Source organism: Periplaneta americana, chromosome 15 (assembly GCF_040183065.1).
Source record: "Periplaneta americana isolate PAMFEO1 chromosome 15, P.americana_PAMFEO1_priV1, whole genome shotgun sequence".
Lineage (NCBI taxonomy): Eukaryota > Metazoa > Arthropoda > Insecta > Blattodea > Blattidae > Periplaneta > Periplaneta americana.
Genome location: NC_091131.1, coordinates 64,709,786 through 64,731,178, shown reverse-complemented (window position 1 = coordinate 64,731,178; position 21,393 = coordinate 64,709,786). Strand labels below are relative to the sequence as shown.

The 21,393-nt window shown below is 38.6% G+C and overlaps 1 protein-coding gene across 1 annotated transcript; it reads left to right on the top strand.

The window, feature by feature from the left end:
- The first annotated feature begins 1,537 nt into the window (after positions 1-1,537).
- Positions 1,538-20,721, top strand: LOC138715027 (uncharacterized). Its single transcript, XM_069847430.1, has 5 exons — positions 1,538-1,645; positions 7,408-7,947; positions 10,511-10,642; positions 12,027-12,452; positions 15,972-20,721. Exons 1-5 carry the CDS (start codon positions 1,555-1,557, stop codon positions 16,091-16,093), a joined length of 1,311 nt encoding a protein of 436 aa, XP_069703531.1. The 5' UTR covers positions 1,538-1,554; the 3' UTR covers positions 16,094-20,721.
- Positions 20,722-21,393: the final 672 nt, after the last annotated feature.

Below are 21,393 nucleotides of genomic sequence, written 5' to 3'. Positions count from 1 at the left end.
AGATATAATATCACAATAAGTGAGATACCACATTTACAATTTATTTTCATGTTTTCTTTGATTTTGAATAAAGAATGAAAGTTAAAAAAAGATTTAGTAAAAGTTGTTTCTTTTTAAAAGTACTATCCAAAGATATTTTACAGGACCTAGGTTCTCATTTGAAAATTCAAAGTTGACCCCGGTTAACTCTACTTCCGGTTGCCCCGGAAAATGGAAGTGCTACCAATCAATTCTTCATATAGATTTTGGTAGAGAATTTTTTTCGTGAACACCATGTAGTTTTCGAAAACGGAGCATTGATTTCCAATTGCCTAGCTTTGTTTTGTTTTCATATGTTCACTGAGCAGCAGACCTGAACTAAGTAGCGTTGTATGCCGTCAAGCTACACTCCATACATACATACCTACACTGTTGCGGCTGCTAAGAGGCTTTAGGTAACCAAACTCAGGGCTCTACTTATAACACAAGAAATGGGATTTCTGCATCACCGTGATAACGAGTTTGTTTCTGATTGTTCTGGTGGTTGTATTATCAGTAAGCACTGTCCTGTAACTTGGCCTGCAAGATCGCTAGATATTAACCAAGCAGATTATTGGTTTAAGATTATCTGAAGGAAAGAGAGTTCTTGAGAAAACGTATAACAATTGATGAATTGAAGGACTCCATCGCACATACGGTGGCAGGTACTTCAGACAACGAACTCAGAGCTGTTCTATATGTAGGGTAAAGTTGCCTAATGCCGTGATACCCCTAATCCCGTGATACTTTTTTTAAACTGAATGTCAGCCAAAGCTTTGCCGTTCGATCATAGCACCAGACATCTTTCTCGAAAGAGTGCATCTTTCAGCTATTTTTGAGACATCGGTGAACTTTCAAGCAAGATACCCAATCCCGTGATAGTAAAAAAACTTATCACGGAATTAGGGATATCACGGCATTAGGCAACTTTATCCTATAACTTAGCAATGGAGAGAGGTTGTTACTTGTATAAGAAAAATGGTGGACACATAGGCCTACAGCATCTACGATGAAGTTATGACAGTGGACAATGAGTGGTGATGCAAAAAATATATATTTCTTGTGTAATATGCCAGTTGCAGAATGTTTAAGATTGTGTAGAAAATGAAGAAAATATGAGCATTAGAGTTACCTCATAATTTTGAAAACCCTTAAAGGCTGGTTCACAATAAACCGGGAACGGAAACGAGAACGAGAACAGAAATAATGTTAAAATAAATATATTTAAATGTGAGCATTCACAACAGTTAATTGTGAATACTCAGATTTAAATAATTTATTTTAACAATATTTCCGTTCTCGTTCTCGTTGTCGTTTCCGTTCCCGGTTTATTGTGAACCAGCCTTTACTTGTAGGGTTTCCTTAAGGAAAAGTACCACGGAGATAGGCTACAGGAATGCGAAAAGAGTTTTCGGGAGAGGATGATGAAGCAGAAACCCCCTGAGATGACCGCGCGGTCAGTGCCCCCTCGCTATAAATGCGTTCGCAACTGTTGCCCACCGACATTTAGTAGAGATGCACAGCCGAACTTCCATCATGATCCACCTGGTGACGTTGATGATACTGCTGGCCGTGGCGTTTGCTGGCATAGAGACCGCCGACAACACAACCGCGCGGGACCAGCGCAGTGAGTCGAGTGCTTTGTTTTGTGTTCTATAGTTTTAAAATAATCATGTAAGTTTCAACAAAGTGTCGGTAGAAATATGATATAGAGATCCGCCGGAATATTGCTACAGGATTATTGCTGATATAGGACATAGGACTTAGCGTTTTAATATACGTTGTTGGTTAGTCAACTGTACGAAGACAGGTCTGGACCCCACAAATGACACCAACAAAGCGTCGCTCATGAGGCAACTAGGCCAGGAGATAATGGGTAGGGCGGCCAGTGATGGTTCCAATTAATTGGGGTTATGGCGAGACACACACAAATGACTCGACGTAGCTAATACCTACCAGAAGTTTGTTAAAGAGTGGAACATTTCGTGCGTATAAGAGTAGGCCTAACCTATTTAAAGGAAGTTTCTACGTCAAAATTATCAACAGTAATCTCACTAGACGTTTTGATTTATCTAGAGAAAATCAAAACTCGAGTGGGATTTAATTGACTATTACACGATTAGAAGAAAGTATATAAAGATTAGAAGTAACGAAGTACTCCAATACAATAAAATATTAATTGACTTAAGAAAATAAAATTGTCTTCAAATGTATTATTGTACCATCTCAACATTACAAATATTACGCTAGATGCATGCTAGATATCAGTAGTGAGCAATGCCTTCTCGTCGAGAAGTTCTCGATCTATTATACACGATGGCAATGTTACTAGTCAAGAAGGCTTTGTTGATTCAGTTTCATTTTTATTAAAATGCAACATTCCACTTCAATTATCCGAATCCCAGTAATCAACGTCACTTGACAGATGATTTTCAATAAATCTTAATATTAAATAATCTCTGATACGTGACTATCCATAATATCATATAGCAGAAGCTATAATATAACCTAACGAATATACACAAGTGTTAGAAAAGTTTTAATTAACGACGATGACATAAAAAATAAACATGAATAATTTTAAAAGGAATAATTATTGAATGTACAATTTTCAAATTTGAATGTGGTTGGTGGTTCAATTGATGTTATATTGGACGTGTGCGTAATAGAAGTGAACTCGTTGATTTAGGCCTACATGGTGTATTCAACATATTCAGGATTTCCGAATGGTGCTCTTCATTTATTTGTAAATCGGATTTCAGAAGATGCATAGGTATGATCAGTGATTTTTATTAAGTCTTGTTCTTGAATGCCAATGCGAGTCATATTTGAAACTGCTGTGCATCGACTGGAGTGGTTTGTAATTTTATATATATATATTTTTTTTTTGACGTCCAGACCAGCGCAGTTTCAAATGTTGGCAAACAAAGAAACAAATGCTAGGGACGGGATAAAATTAAACAAATGCTAGGGACGCGATAAAATTAAACAAATGCTAGGGACGCGATAAAATTGTGCGATAAGCAGCCATGATTGGTTGAAATACGTCCTTTCGTACCGTTTTATTGGTCAAAAGTAGTATGACGTAGTAAGAGTGTAATAGTCACAATAAATGACTCTGTAAGTAATCTGTTGATGAGTTTTAAAAACGTATCCTGCATTTTCTTCGTTGTTGTTGCATAATGTTCCTTGCAGGGTCATTTGCGGTATAAGTCCCGGATCCTATTCTAATCCTCCATTATTAATCTTAAATTTTAAGTACCCAGTTGCGGTGGGAAGAACGCAAGAGTGAAAATGTATAGCAACGAAAATTCGTGTAGTTTAGAGTTTAACGGAATCCGATTATCAGAGCAGACTTATGTTTTGTATGTGGTTCCAACAGTCAGTGTATGATGGACTACTTCACCCCACCTTAATTTTTATAGTGACGAAGCATGGTTCCACCTCAGTGGTTACGTGAAAACTCAAAGCAATCGTTACTGAAACAGTCAAAATTCACACCGTTTCCACGAACAAGCGCTACGTGACATAAATTCGAGCTATTTCGGAGAACGAACTACGACGAGTTGTTGGACATGTCTTCAGGAGATGTGCAGCCTGCCAGATATCACAAGGACTTAATTTCGAACTTGAATTGTGAATTCTGTAAGTACATCATTACGCAATACTAACCGCAAAAGCGCGGAACGAATCCTCCGCATTTGGTAGCGTAGTTACATGTGAATCAATAGCCGTGAGTGCGGTTAGGAGTCTAGCCCTGGCTGGTTCACTCTGTAGTTGAAAAATGTATCTGTATTTGCTCGTGAATCCGCAAATGAAATAACAGAACTTCCTTGAATCAGTAAAAAGATGCACCCAGTATCGCCTTCTTTTCTTCAAAATACACTTTTTTGTATACAAAATAAACAAGCACTACACGTTTCCTTCGATATTCATCCATTAGGAATGGGACCGTATGACTAACTGCCCGTCATTTCGACGTATGTGTGCTTCGTATGCCCTTACCGTGTCGCATCACCGCACGTTCATGTGTGTGCACTGGCTCTAAGTGTACTTTATGTAGATTTAAATAAAGCGTGTAGACCCCAATCGCAAACTCGTGACACCAACATGCGCGAACTTCTTTCTGAGGCTTCAGAGTGGGGGTGTCTGTGTGAGCGGGAGACTGCATACTCATAGAGCAGGCATGTCAATTGATGCCCACAGGAGCAAGCGCGCGCTTTAGAGCCCAGGAGAGCTTGAGTGCTTTACAGCGGAAAGGAAAGAGACAGACGAAAGAGGTGGTATATGCCGCTTGGTCGAGCTATATTCAGGGATGGCCAGCACTGATTCAATAGATAAAGGGAAGAGAACTTATTAAAACTGTACCCATGTTAATTTTTAGATTTGTCTGAGAAGTATAAGTGCATTATAAGAATGTAAGTTTTAATTTTAATGCTCATTTTTCACAAGTTTGATTTTTTTATTCGAAAGAAATATTTGCTCAACTTTTCGTATAGAAAATTGAAATTTTCAGGTATAGACCTATTTATTTAGTAGCCTTACAGAATGTTTTCGTAAATCTAAATACCGTATATACGTATTACTAAAGATAGTGTATTGAAATTTTTGAAAATATTCGCAAGGAAATTGTTTGTAAGGAAATTAATTAACAAAGCCACTACTGTTACATCATAAGCAAAAGATACGTGCCCATGTGTTGTAAAAATGTCAGCTCTATAGCTTCAGCAGATTTCGAGAAAATAATTTAATATTCTGGTGATAGGAAGTTGCTCACAAATATCACCTTAAAAGCATAATGCGATAAGAGTTTTGTTATGTAATATTAATTACACTTAAAACAGATACAGTACCTAGGTAACTTTGCTTTGTACTGTAATATTGTTTTGATTAGTTTATTGATTACTTTTATAAGGCTAAAGATACCATCAATATAAATTCCAACTTATGTCATACTCAATCTCTTTCTTTGGAATATCACTTTCTTTCAGTGGCGTGTGGTGATAAATAATCCTGGTGGTGCACAAATATTTATTATGATTATCATATTATTATTATTATTATTATTATTATTATTATTATTATTATTATTATTATAGGTACTAACTACTACATAACTATCAACATATGTTACGTAGGTATAGATTTATATAATTTTGTTAGTCAAGGAATTACAGTTAATTAGTTTCCTATGTAGGTCCAGTAACAGCAAAGTAAAGTGTTCACTTGCTATTGCAGCACACCGTAAATAATATTGTTTTCGCTATATTGCGTTTTATAACACAGTTCACACGTTCACAAGCATTCGATACGTGTGTCGTCTCATCAGCCTTAACTGCTAAAAAGTCAGCAGCTTTCTTTATTTATTTGAAATCTCATCATGGCATACATCAAAATGTCTTGAAGAACTTCGTTCTGTATAGTGCTTGATGTGCTCTTAAACACTGTTCCTCTTTCCAAATGTTCCTTAACCCTGCATTACTCAGGTGGGGTGTGGTAAACCCCGGTGCGTATATTTCAACGAAAATCTAAGAGATGGAGCTAGTGTGTACTCTGTGCATCTGTATACTTTTCAATCACATCCAGAAGAGTTCGCTTAAGAAATTGTTTGAGTGAACTACGAATAGTATATTTAATTGCGTTTATCTGATTTCTGAAACTTACGGAAAAATATATTAGTTATTTAAAATGGGGTTTGTGAAACCCCACCTGAGCAATGGTGAGAATATTTATAACATGAGTAACGCAGGGTTAAGAGTGCGTCTAATTCAGAACTGAAATTGAAGAGGCCAAGAAAAATACTAGCGTTTAAAGATGAGTTTCCGTCTTCGTGACCTCTTAAAGCCAACTGAGAAGCTCCACAAAACCGCACGCACATATCTGTTCTTGGTACCTAACTTTATCATTGTGAAGTGCAACAATCCAATTGAATCTAATTGCGTTTATGTTTGTTTGACCCAACACTGCTAATTTAACATTATTGTTGATGTGTGCAGCTGAAGAATCGTGTTTTTTAATTCTTTCATTCATGTGCTTCAAATCAATTATATCTGCAGAACGATAATCAAAATTATTTAGTTACTACGCACAGTCCTAAATTCAAACAGAAAAATAAATAAAATTCATAAAACGTACTTGTTTTTGTCAGTAAATGTTCGCCGTTGAACAACAGACAAGGAAAACAAAATACAGCGTCTTTTATATTGCAGCAGCATATTGCATTTTTCGTAAGTCCGAATGTTAAATTTTCTTGCCACTTCTCTATTACTGTTCTTCGTCACTTATAATTTTAATTCATGTGTAGGTCTACCCATCTTCTTTATCTTGATCTTTTCTTGTAAAGGTCTTATAGAAAATTACACATTTAAAAGATTTTGCACACTATTTATTGTAACATTATGATGGAACGAGCTTGAGAACACATCTGAAAGTGCTCCTAACCCCTCCTACGCACACTGTAAACCTCCCTACCATGCTCCAAAGCCTGCCAGTGAAACAGTACTACTGCGCATGCTCGAATGGAACAGTGTGCCGCAAGTGTCGAGCGGTAAACGTAAGTCCCAGGCGTCAACAAGAACAGTACACATGCAGTGTTATTTTTACATAGTATTATAATAAAGAATTATGTCGCTCACATAGTCTACTGCAGCTCATTGATATAACTTTAAAAACATGTGTTATTTGAAGAGGTGGTGCACTGCTCCTGTGCTCCTTAAGAGAAATCGCCACTGCTTTCTTTATGAATGATGTGTTTCATCCACTTAATACAGTATAATATTATACTACTATGGAATTTAAGTGAATATTCCTTCTTAACTCTCGATTATGTTATTAAGATTTAAAACACAAGTGCAATATTAAGAAATCAGTGTTAGTACTTTTGTTTACAGGCAATATAGATAATATTAAACAGAAAGAAGCCATATAAAAATAACGACATAAAATATCACGTTCCGGTTGAAGTTTGTGCACCACTGTTTTCTTAATCCGACAGGTTGCTTATTCATATACACAACCCTTCCTCTTTCCATACTTAGCGCTTGCTGCCCGCGCACGACGTCAAGTTCAGAAAAATGCGCTTGCTTTGACATCACTGTCATAGAGAGTACTGTTCAAACACCCCCGAGCAAGACTCTTGGGCGAATTCATGTAAGTGGATGCCAATTCGTGTTTCGCGCAGATGCCACTAGTTTGCGATCGAGCTCTACTCACTACCAAAGTAATGGTTGCCATCTGAAGCGATTGGAGAGCTCAGTGTCCTTTCCCTATTTCCTGTTCCACAGCAAAGCCATTATTTTTAGAATTTCTATTCAAGTAAGCCGCAATCCATTGCTGATTCTACTCAATTTGAGTTTCTGGAACCTGCTACAGCCATGTCTTGATTGACAGACATCCTACTATACCAGTCGCTGTTCATGCCACCACGGCGGCAGAAGCCCAGCACCAGCAGCAGTAGCAGCAGTAGCAGCATCAGCACCAGCAACGCCGTCGACGACGGCTCGGCGACGACGCGTATCGAGAGCCTGGCGTGCCGCGCCCTAGACGGCGCCGCGGGGCTGTGCTACTCCAAAGCGGAGTGCGAGGAGTTGGAGGGGCGCAGCGTGGGGCAGTGCGACGACGACGCGGGGAACGACGGCCCCGTGTGCTGCGTGGTGGAGCGCAGCTGCCGCAACGTGACGCGCCAGCCCATCGCCTACTTCGTGAACCCCAGCCACCCGGAGCGGGACCGCCTGGGGGGCTTCTGCGACTTCCGCATCGACGTGACGCACCGCGACGTCTGCCAGCTGCGCCTCGACCTCGAGGACTTCTCGCTGCTGGGCCCGCATTCCACCATGGGCATCTGCCGCAGCGACCGCTTCGTCGTGCTCACGTCGCTGCCCAACGGCATCGGCGTGTCCGAGCTGTGCGGCGAGAATGCGGGGCAGCATCGTGAGTTGCTGCTTCCTGCCGCCAAGTTCCATTGTAGTTTGCGGACAAGCCAATGTTGCGATAGATCAAAAGATTCCTTTAGGAACAAAGAACACTAAATAAGAATTAAATTGGAGGGCCCATCTACACTTTTTCTGAAAATGGTTTTATTGCATTAAAATACAGTCCATCATGAGACACACATTGACTAAAAGAAAGGACCACTAAATCGACCCCAAGCTTTTCACAGTTTGAAGAAAATTATGCTGAAACATAGAAAATAATATGAATGGTATTCAGTTTTTTCTCTCTACTGAAAATGTTTAATTTTGTAGATGGGCCATTTTTCCTTAGATGTACTTGGCCTAAATTAAAGAAAGTTAGCAAACTACTGGATCCTCTTAGCCGAAGCAAGACAGCACATGAGTTAATGTATCATCATCATTATCATCATCATCGTCATCGCCAAAATAATCATCATCACCTTCTTCTTCTTCTTCTTCTTCTTCTGCTTCTTCTACGACATAGACTCAGGGCCCATTCCAGCTTATTCGATTCAGTGTTTTTATGTCTTTAAATATTTCTTGTTCCAGACCAGTGAGGGAAGTGAGACGGTATGTAAGGGTATGGAATACCGCCACTGGTTTCTATGGCCAGAAAACATACCGTTAGTGAAAAATGATATACCGTCACTGAAAAAATGTGATCGTAAAAATTTGTTTATACATTTCTTCACAGCAAATAATACTATCTGTTTGCCTCGTAAATCTAAACCAAGCCTTCTGGAACTGTATTCAGTGTGTATTTAGACTCGCTTATTTGATAAGCTCAACCCCTGTAATGTTTACAATGGTAGTATTTCAAGTATAGAGAGCTATGATCTGTAGCTTGTGGTGGCCATTGTTGCCAATTTAGTGACTATCATTTTTGTTGCACTTTTTTTTATTAATAATTAAGTAAGGCACTTTGAAACTTTAACATTATTTTAAATTGAATAGGGATGAGCAGGGTCCGTCTATGCTTATCTACTTAACAAATATTAAATATTAAAATACTTGTCACATTTTATTAACTTGAACGTTTTCGGCTTAAATAAGCCATCTTCAGAAGATTAGGCCCTATGCCTGAGAATACATATAAAATAGACTAGTATATGCGTGTTATGTAGTACAATGTGAACAATGTTGCACTTTTTTTTATTAATGTGAACAATGTACTACATAACACGCATGTACCAGTCTATTTTTGTATGTATTCTCAGGCATAATCTTCTGAAGATGGCTTATTCAAGCCGAAAACGTTCGAGTTAATAAAATGAGACAAGTATTTTAATATTTAATATTTGTTAAGTAGATAAGCATAGACGGACCCTGCTCATCCCTATTCAACGTATTAGCTTATCGGTCCCCATCATGTCTCTTAAATTATTTTAAATGATGTCTTAAAGGTAAGGTAAAGGTAAAAGGTATCCCCGTAACTTGCCATGAAGGCGCTTGGGGGGCATGGAGGTAGAGCCTCATGCTTTCCTTGACCTCGGCACTAGAATGAGGTGGTGTGGTCGGCACCACGCTCTGACCGCCTTTTACCTCCGGGAAAGACCCGGTATTCAATTGTAAAAATATGATCTAGTAAATAACTGAAGTAACTTGAAATTATTTTATTAAGAAATATGTGTTGCGTAAGCTTCAAAGATTCGCGTTACTGACTGCACGAAACAAATTATTGTATACATCATATATGCCTATGTTATAAGGGAGGGGTACGCCTTTTTTTAAATTGAGGTTTGCCAGAGGAAAATCTTGGGGTAGCATACCGCCTCTGGTTTTATCCCACTTCTCTCACTGTTCCAGACGGTTTATAATAATTGTTAGTTTGTGAAGACGTTCAATTGAAATTTTGTTTGCATGAGACATCAAGTTAATGTGATATATTTGCACTTTATGGACTGCTAATTCTGTTATTTCTAATACTGTAGGCCTACGTATATTTTCATTGTGAACATCTCTTCTTGGTGCAGTCTTTCACAGCCCGCAGAAATCTCATTTCTGATGCTTTAGGTTTATTTTATTATTTTTTTGCGTTGAGTCCATGTTCCATTTTCGTAAAGAAGCTGTAGTAAACCCTTAACATAAAATATCAGCTCTCTAGCTTTGTGTTCTAAGGACCTGTTTATAAAGTAATGTAACATTAAAGCTTGGATTCTATGAATCCGATTTGTAGTCTCTACGTCATTGGAATATAATATGTCAACGCCCAGATATTTCAAGTGTGATACCTGTTGTAAAAGTCGTCTTCTTTTTTCCTTCTTCTTGAAGCCCTTTGTATCCCGTTCTATCCATTTCTCCTATTCCTCTCTATCCGTGCGCAATCTCTTCTCATCAACCACTATCTTCCCACGCTTTTCTTCAATTCTTTTGAGCTTGTTCTTCCATTTAACGCGTAGCGTTCCTCGCCCAGTTCTTTCTTCTACTCGCATCTCCATTACCTGCTTTGGTGTTCTAAAACTTGATTTTCTAAAATTATTTTTGGTCGAATGGGACTCTATAATGTAAGTACTCTATATAAATAAATTGACTTTCTTCAGTTTATGTGCCGGTGGACGCTTCGGTGGGCAGTGCGTCTGTGTCCCTCATGGTGATGACGTCGGGGGCAAAAGCGTACCAGTGGCGGATCAGGGCCACGCAAATCGACTGCCGCGCCACGCCGGAACTCGTGGGTGAGTGTCACTGAACACCTCCGAAATAATCTTCCCCTCGCCAGAGAGTCAATATATTAATCTAGCAGTGGTGCAGCAAGAATTTGGCTCTGGAGAGAGGATTGAAAAAAAAAATATCTGACTACAACTTACATAGACCTTACAAATGGCTTTTAGAGAACCCGGAGGTTCATTGCCGTTCTCACATAAGTCCGCTATCTATTTCTATTCTGAGCAAGATTAATCCAATCCCTAGCATCATATCCCAACTCCCTTAAATCCATTTTGATATTATCCCCATCTACGACTCCTTTTCCCCAAATCTCTTTTTCCCTTAGGTCTCTCAACTAACACTCTATACGCATTTCTGGATTCACGCATACATGCTACATGCACTGCCCATCTCAAACGTCTGGATTTAATGAAGAATACAATGAGTGTAGTTCTTCGATGTGTAACTTTCTTCAATCTCCTGTAACTTCATCCCTCTTAACCGTAAATATTTTCTTAAGCATCTTATTCTAGAACATCCTTAACCCGTAATTGGTGAGGTGGTGACTGTGAATACCCCAGCCACTGTAAGAAAAAAAACCTGCGTCAGGGGGATGTGCGGAGGGTTCCTGTTGAATTCAGATTTTTTTTCATTGCTTATTATGCCGCCTGTTTCCCTAATTTTGAAGAAAACCTAGTTAAAACAATTAAAAGTACTTGATTATATAAATTAAAAATTCAGTTTGATTATCTAAGTGCTACAATAGAAGTTTCTAAGTTGGGGTAAGTGCAATCCCCACCTCACCAGTTACGTAACTAGAAAAATACCTCACCACTTACGGGTTAACCTCTATTCCTCTCTCAGAATAACAGTCTAAGTTTCGCAGCCGTATAGAACAATCGGTAATATAACTGTTTTACAAATTCTAATTTTGAGTTTTCTTTTAAAGCAGACCAGAAGACAAAAGCTTCTCAACCGAATAATAACAGGCATTTCCAATAGTTAGCCTATTCTGCGTTTAATTTCCTCTCAAGTGTCATTTGTATTTGAAAAGTCCACTGCTAGAATGATGGATGTCATTTGGAATACATTTTGCAGGAGAAGCAATTGAAAGTTTGAAATGCTTAGCGCTCAAAGCTTAACTGTGATTTTCCGATCATTACTGGACAATGACTATCAGTGTTAATGTCATATAACTCTGTATGTACATCCTATATGTCTTAAGCTATGCATTGACAGTCTTGGTTCATTTTCGACAAGAAAGTGGCATCCATCATTCTTGCAGTGGACTCTTCATTTGTTACTGTTGATCCAAGATGCCATCAGCCGGAGATTTCAGAAGCACCGCTAAAATTTGAAGACTGCATGGACTCACGAATTTATTACTCCCCTGACAATGAGAGTATGTTGCAGCGCCTAGCGGCTGTCTGCAGTACCACGCGGATCTGCAAGGCAACGTTCGCAGCTTCAACTTCGAGGGCGGCCACTACCAGAGCAACCTGGATTACGCCGTCTGTATCCGGCGGGCGCCGAACACGTGCCGCGTCGAATTCTCGCAGGCCGACAGCTCCGACTTCTGGATCAACTCGGCGGACGGCGCCTACCTGGAGGAGGGCGTGGGGCGCGCTGGCACGGCGGCCTGCGACCTCACCTCGCACGACTACCTGCACATCCCGGGGGGGCGCGACGTCGGAGAGGGCCTGCCCTCCGAGCCCACGGAGGACAAGTTCTGCGGCCGCAGTCTGTCGGGCCTGGCGGTCACTGAGAGCGCCGAACGCATGCGTACGGGCTACGTGCTCGACCCTCCTGATAACACCAGCCTGGCCTCCGTCGTCACGAGTGAGTGTCGACTGATATCCTTTCACTTTTCGGACTCCTTTCATGTTACACTTGCTTCCAGTCTTTGAAACAATTAAACCGCAACAAAAATGTTGTCCATGTCAGTAGCAGAGGTCTGCAACATCGGCCGGATTTAGTCCAGTAAGGGACGGCTCAGCCGAGCCAGGACCGTATCGGAATCGTACTCTTAACCTGCCCGAATTCTGCGGTGAGAGTTTTCCGGGCTAAGTGGCCGTGGTCTATTGGCCATGTTACGTCCAGACGTTTCGTCTGCAGCTGCAGTAGACATAATCAATGGTGATGTCTGATGATGTCACATTGCATCTGTAGACGAAACGTCAGTACGTAGTAACATCGTCAGTAGGTGGTCTACTCCTCTTAGTCCGGAAAACTCTTATCCCACTGACACCGGTCAACCTACCTTCGAAGATTGTCCGACTTCTATCGAACACCGGCTTCAAATCCGACTTAAGCGGTGTTGTATTCTGAGAGCAGTAATGGCGCGTGATTGCTGAAAAATTATTACATATTGCTGTATTATGAATGTATTATCCATGTATTGTGGGTCCCTATCACCACTGCATGGCGCGTCCTCAGGTTGAGGATCGAGGAGACGGCCTCCAGATATGGAGGGTAGCTGTGAATATATTGAATAAGCAGTCGCGAACAGCCGATGAGGGGTGGTCCTCCAGCTTGGAGGTTGGGCGAAGGGCTAACAACCCATCACCGTAAAAAACAGTTTATTATGAAACCTCAAAATAAGCTCGGAATATGGCGGGCTAATGTGAGGGCGGCAATGAACCTCCGGGTTCCTCAAAAGCCAGTAAGTAAGTAAATAATTATGAAGGTATTAATGCAATAATCGTTTCCCCAAATGTCTTTTTAAATGCTTTATTAATAATTCCTCAAATTAAAAATGTTTTAAATGTGATATCATTTTAACACAGTAAATCTCTACATTTTGTGACCAACTTCAATCCAGGCAGTCAACTTCACCCAAGTTTACGCTAATATTTGAGACTATTTTCCAGTCTTTCTACATCCTTTCTGAGAAAAAATTACGATTAGGGATCACTTTAAACTACAAATTTATATTTCTCAACTTGAAGTTGTAATACAATACTTGCTTATATTTAACACACTGAGCGAATCCCGAGAAGACAGTTTCGTCTTTTTCCGCTAAAACTGATCCCAAATTTTACTTTTAACTCGTAAATTAGGATTGGGTATGGCAATTAATTCTCCAGTTTTAAACTTTTCTTGAAGTTCAAAAGCCGGAATTTCAATGTGGCTGGATATGGTCACAATATTGTCGAAAAATAACTACCTAGAGTGGAGCCACGGTGGTGTCCTGCACCTAGACCCGACAAGTCCCTACTGATCCAGACCCTACTGTAAAGCCTTGGTTTTTCTGAACCGACGCATGCGACGTGCGAGGTGCGAGGCCCGCCTCGTACAAATCCGGACTTCACGAGAGATAGTGAGTGGTTTCTATAACTGCGAGGTACGCAGAATCGAAAAATCGATCGAAGGAGAATTGGGAGGAAAATTTAAAAGGTACGCAAAACGCGTCCTAGCAAGGGGTTGGGGGCTGTACAAAACTAAATATGTGAGCTCCAAGCCTGTTGGCCACTAGTCTCACTCCGGGTTACGCTGCTCCCCTGAAGGAGCTCTAGAAAATTTTGAAGGGGAAGCCGAAATTGGACGTAACCTCTTAGGTACCACATACGCGAGGGGGGCTGAGATTGATCAGTTGATCACGGAACGGGGCGAGGAGGAGTTGGCTGGTGTTTGCCGTTAGGATGGCAAGACGCCGTCATCTGTTGTTCGATGACAAAGCAGGTGAAGGCCGTCGGAAGAAGCTCCGTGAAATCTAAGCTGCAATTTGAGAGGTCCCTGTCCTTTCAATTTGCGACTTATTGAGTGACAAATTGAAGAGGTACGCAGACCTCGCATCTTGCACTTATAGAAACCACTCACTCTCTCTCGTGTAGCCCGGATTTGTGCGGGGCGGGCCTCACACCTCGCACTTCACATGCGTCGGTTAGAAAAACCAAGACAATGCGAACAATATGCGTTGTCTAAAACTGTCTGTACTCTCACGCTGCTTGCGTTATTCCTTTGCTAACACACGAAATCAGACCCGACAAATTCGACCAACGCAGACCTCTGGTCAGTCGATGATTCATTATCAAGTTGTGGCTCGAGAGTCAAAGCTTTTTCAGCGTCGGTTGCTCGAAATGTTTCGAATGCGAATATTACGGAAGACTTTGATAATAATTTAACGGCAGTAGCTGTAATAATTCATGGCACACGAATCCATAGCTAGTGCACAAAACGACTTACAACAAACTTAGTGAGGTGAATTAAGTTTTGCTACACTGTCTCTCTGAGATCATGTTGCCAATTCTTTATCAGCAAACTTCATTTTACATGAGAAAATCGATTGACTTGTTTCGTTATCATTTCAACGCTAAACTGGCTAGCCCTCTGGTCCGCACTCTCCTCTCGGCCATAAAACTATTAATTGATTCGTCGCTTCAAAAACTAGACACCAATGTATGAAGTAAACCTACTGTATTATTGACACATCATTTCATGTCTCTTGTATCCACAATCTCTACTCCAAGTTCAGTAAAGATTTAAGACTGGACGATCCATTCATACAACGCATTGCCCTTACAGATTAACATGACTCAATAGTACTGATCCTGCAACACCATCTTAATGGAGCATAGGATTTCATTCTGAGGGATTCTTTCATCTTTCTTTTCTTCTATTCCCTTTTTTTTTCTCTCAATAAAACTTAAAAAAAAAAAAAAACTTTCATATTAAAGCAACATTGTTTAGTAAGCTTTGTCTTATGATAAATCCCTAATGAAATTAGGGAAAGCCTATTTATATTTTCGACCAATGATTATGATAATATAGACTCACTTAAAAACAGAATATACGTATGAAATACAAAAAGCAAATGGGATAATTTTTGAAAGCGTGTATTCCTGGATTCATTTTACTCGTATATGTTTGAAAAGAAAGGTGGGACAATGTATTTCTTAATGAAATTAAAATTACATTTAAATGGCATAAATTCTTTAATAAATGTGCACAGTACAAATAGGCCTACATTATTATTATTATTATTATTATTGTTTATTTTTTTTATTTCCAATAATGAGTTTATATACCTAGTAGTTGTCCATTGCTATGGGTCAGTGCATAGCGCGTTCCGTGGTTCGATTCCAGGCTTGGACAGACATTTATTTCCATGATAACGAACTAATTGTTTCTTCCTTGTCTTGTACTTATCTTATCAGGTCTCCGCAAAGCAAGTTACATAGCTACAATACTTTAATTGTTGAGGCTAAATGGATCATATGAGGAGACAAAGAGGAAGGCAGAAAATAGGAAAGATTGGAGAATGCTGGATTTGCAGTGAAAGACCTGCCCTTGGGCAGTACACTATGAATGAATTCAGAGTGTGTGAGAACGAACATTACACACAGATCTGTGTTGCAGGTTACGCCCCAGGCCCCATCGTGCTGCGCTTCCACTCGGATGAAGTCGTCGAGCCGGACCAAGAACTGGGCTTCAGTGTCGACTACCGCCAGCTGGGCACGGGCTGCGTGCGCAATCTGTAATCACACCATGAGCCTGCTTCTTAATCATGTGTTTTGTTATTAATAATAGTTTAGGTATTGACGACTTCTTCACAGAGGATATTGTATCATCGGGCACATAACTACATAGTTCGACAGTTTCCGGATTATATTTTTAAACAATTACATATAACCTTCTGATCCAACATTTCCTCTAACAGCTTGAGTAGAATTTGCATAAATTACTACTGGATATGAATGATTCCATTCCAAATTTAACTCCCTATTTTATTCCGACATTCACAAAGAAATTGAGGCTGAATCAAGTCTTATTTATTTATTTATTTATTTATTTATTTATTTATTTATTTATTTATTTATTTATTTATTTATTCGAATGACAGGTACATAGATAACTTATCTTTTACCTAAACATAACCTCAAGATTAAAAAAATTAACTTAAAATTAAATCTAAAGAAGGAACTAAACAAAATCCTTAAAGAACTAAACAGAGGCATGAGGCTTCTCGCTTCCCAGTATCTGGCACATTCAGTCAGTGATTTTAGAGCTGAACAGCGTTGGAGATGATCCCTATTCATCGCTTCTTGAAGGTCACAAAGGGTACAGGTTGGATGTTGATAAATACCGAAACGGTGGAGATGCTGCGCCAAGCAGTCATGACCAGTTGCGAGGCGGAAATGCGCGACTGCCAATCTTCTTGGTCCGTTAGGTATTGATAGAAGGCCCCTTCTCCAGTGTTTGTCATATGTTCTTTCGGCAATCTGATGGAAGTGGATGTTGTGGGCAACTTCTTTGATGTATAATTTTATTGTCTGGAAGGGTGTTGGTTTAGGAGATGTTTGTAAAATTTTAGCACCTTTTTTTTGCTAAGGCATCGGCCTGCTCATTGCCAAATACGTTGCAGTGTCCGGGGACCCACTGTAGTACCACGATTTTGTGTTTTGCTTGTAATAGTTGTATGGCATTTTGACAGTCTTGGATTGATGAAGACTCAGGGTCTGAGGAATCAAGTCTGAAATTACGTAATAGGTCAGTTAATAATAATAATAATAATAATAATAATAATAATAATAATAATAATAATAATAATAATAATAATAAGAGAGAGAGAAGAGCCGTTTTTGAGAATAAAAATGGTAGAGTTACAAAAACGGTAAATCAGCAAGTTTTAATTTCTTAAGGCAATGTCTTACAAATGTTTGCCAATTAAAAAGTAGGAACATTCAGACTGAGGTTTTAGCGTCCTTTATAATTTAAATTACTTAACAAACTCAACAGATATTATGGACAAGCATCATTCGTTTGTGAGCTGCCGAACTCAGTTGCATTATTGACTTATAAAAATAATAAATAGTGTACTTTGAAAAAGTGCGCGGCATTGCCAAGTCTAGTTTTTCTCCGTGGTGTCTAAAACTGGAAATATTCTAATTGCTGCTACCATTAACTAAGATCCGGCAACCACTACAAGTGAGATGACGAAGAGCTAAGTTGAAGGGCGGCTTTGTTCTGATTTCCAAAGACTTGAACAATAGTGACGCGATAACGAAAATCTTTTACAAGCCGCTTGTGCATAATGAAAACGAAACTACTGTGATTTTAACCATGCCTGTAACGAATAGTAGATTCCCATGTCTATACTGAGTTATATTTTACTCAATATGTTTGAATATTCCTTTAAATATACATTTAGTGTTTGTAGGAATATAGTTCCAAAAGTAATATAGGCCTATAGTATTGAGAATTAAATCCTAAAATATGCACTAAAAATGCGACAGTATTTACCTATGTATGCACTGAAAGCTAAAGAATCACCTAACTTTCCATAGTATAGGATCCACGAAAAACAAAACACTAGCCATATAATGGGAAATATTCACATTATTGGGCATAAAGGAAAACATAGTCACTTTAATTTATTATTGCCTTATTGACTATTGCTAATTTAATTGAAACCAATTCGATACATTTATTATTTATTATTATTAAATGACATTTTTATGACTATATGAAACTTTGTGACACAGTCTTTTCTATATTTTAAGTATCCAACTTGCTTCTCTTGTCCGTAAAAACGAACTTGTGCATAGAACAAGCTCTTTCTACATCACACGAAGTGAGGGGACAAAATGTATAATCTGGTGACATTATAGCATTAACGTTCACATCACTATCGTATCCTTGAAGCACTTTGCTAATTTCCCTCGTCTTTTTCAGACCATCATTCTTTACTTCAACTGACGACGCGTTTTCTAGATAAAATTGATTTGGAACTCGTGATTTTACTTGTGAAATAGGCCTAGTACAAACTCCTTAAATTACGTTTTTGCTACAAAAAAAAAATAAAATTATTATAGGTTTACAATTATAGTCCCGTCGCTCTAATTTCCGGCAGCCAATCACGTTACAGGTCGGCTACATTTAAACGTGTGCGTCTTGTGATTCGCTGGTGAAGACGTCATGCATTTCCTAAGGCTCGATAAATACTTAATATAATCGCCCGCCATTTTGGCTCTTTCGTTGGCGTTCGCAGAAAGCATGCGAGGACGTTATTTGCCGCTCAATTATTTGCTGAATTACAGTGCGTTTGATTTATTATCATAGGAGCTACGACATGATAATGTTTAACGGTGTGGCAAAATAGATTCCTCATCTGGTAGCTCGGCAACAAAAGAACAAAAATGGCGAACGATACTACGGTACCTACCTAGGCTTTATAGAGCCTTCACTTCCTAAGACGTAAGCAAAGAGGAGGAGTCACGCCGGGAATAACAGCGTCGCGACTTATAATGTTTCCCATTTTGTCTACTGACTTCTGTGTCACACGGTATATTGCAATCCCCTCTTCTGGATTATAATACTCCGGTTTAACTATATGTGGATTCCCCTTGTGTATAGGAATGGACTCGTTCACATTTTTTAGTTTATCTGATATTATGTACTATAAGTATTTCCATGGCGACCGAAATCGAATGACGTCAGTGTCATTTCCGTTCCACATCTTAATTCCTGTAAAGAAGTTACATGCAATCATAGCAATTTCCTCCAATCCCGCCACAGAATCAGGAGAGGAAAAGAAGGTACAGAAGAAGAAGACGATTGTAGTAGGATGTGTGACAAAAATGAAGCTATCCTGAGATATGTAACTGTAGCTCCTTTGTTATCCCAGTTGCGGGTTGGCCAGCCGAAATTAATGTTTTCCATAATCGAAACCTTACGTCGGCCCTGCCTTTGTACAATAGACCTAACGGATGCTACGTTCCAGAACGTGATGGTTTAATTTCAATGTTGCCATGAGGAATGCTAAGTGGTTAGCTTTGATCGTTTATTAGAATGGAGAAATGGAAGTTTTAAATGAAGAAAGCAATTGAAATCAAACACATGATCTTGTCATTTCGTACTGTAGCATTATCTCACCGAACTGTGAGGAAACAGGAAGCTCTTGTCTTTTATGCTTTTGTGTAAGAATTTATTTTGTGAACATTTAATTATCTTTAAAGATTATTTCCATATAGTTTGGTTATCTGTTCAAAATAAACTAGAACATTATTCGGAGATCTCAAAAGGAATTCAACAATGACATAATCGTAACTGGTTAGATTCTAATGGACGTAGCATCTGAAAGAAATGATATAATTATAAAGAGAAGCATAATTTTATCTGCCAACTTTACTTGACGTCTATGACAAAAAGATATTATCGAAATTATTATCATGCATTTTAAACGAGCATAAGCAGTTACTTAAGGAATTTTCATTTATAAGTGAGGACTATGAATTCGGCACTCAGTGCTCCGAGTCGGTTGTTTTGTTTCTCCGTATGTAGATGTTTATTTTTGTGAATGACCCAAGGTTACTAGTATGGTTACAATTGTGCTTAATTTTACATTGTAAACGAGTATTTATTTATTTATTTATTTATTTATTTATTTATTTATTTATTTATTTATTTATTTATTTATTTATGTATGTATTTATTTATTTATTTATTTATAGCGTGATTGCAAGTTACTAGTAGTAAATAAATGAACATTTGAGTACCTGCTAAGAAAAACAATAAATATTTATTGCAATATTGATATTGTAATTATTCTTCCCGTCTGCTTTTTGCATCTAGCTGGATTCTGATATAGTCCATCAGACTACTTAGGTCAGTATGATACTACGTATCAATATGTAAAAGAAGACTATCTCACATTTACACACTGAATATTTGCTCTGTCGTAATTTTGCTGACACCTGGAAGTCATTCATATATAATTCTGTGATTTTTACTACCTTTCATTACGTTGATGTTTCTTTTTACCTTCATAAATACAATACAATACGAAATGAAAATTATTGTGATGATATAAAAGATATTCCAGATATTTTTTGAGAATACGTATTTTCAACATTGATGCAGAAAAAAGTGGAGTTTGAAGAGGCGTTTGTTTGTCTTCCTGCATGTGTTTACGTGTAGGCCTACAGCAATTTTTCTACCAGTTGGATGGATTTTGTTTATATTCATCACCTATGAATTAAGACAACGAAAGTCAATGAGGAATTTACACGTGAAGCATAATACTCTTACAAAAAATTGATGGATCTTCATTTGAATAGAATTACACATTTTTAAAGATAAATTGAAATATGAAATGGAATAGAGTTTAAAAAATAGTCACATTTATTATTAAAATAATAATAATAATAATAATAATAATAATACGAGTAATAATAATCTTAATGTATAAAAGTGAATGTGGGTATGTATGTATGTCTGTCTGTCTGTATGTATGTACAGTAGCATGCAAATTAATCCGAACAACGTAATTACTTATGCAAAAACACTCAAACGGGATAAAAAAAGGGTCTAAGACATACCTCAGTAATCTATGTGGCCTCCCTTGTTCCTAATAACAGCTCTGAGACGATTTGGCATGGATTCCACTAATTTCCCACAAATATTCTTCATTTCTTCACCGCGAAACCATACACCAATGAGGGCAGAAATCATCTTCTCCTTTGTAGAACAATCCACTTTTTGCATTCTTCTTTTGCAAATTGACCACAAGTTCTCAATGGGGTTGATGTCGGGTGAGTTGCCTGGCCAGGGGAGTACCTGAATATTCTTCTTATTGAAGAAATCGATAGTTTTTCGAGACGTATGGCATGGTGCCAGGTCTTGTTGGAATACACCTCTGCCATCCGGAAATGATTTTTGCAGCTGGGGTACGATTCTGGTTTCCAATAAGTGAATATATTTGTCAGAATTCATCATTCCCTTGATAGGTATTAATGCTCCAGGCCCTTCATGTATAAACAACCCCAAAACATTACTTTGG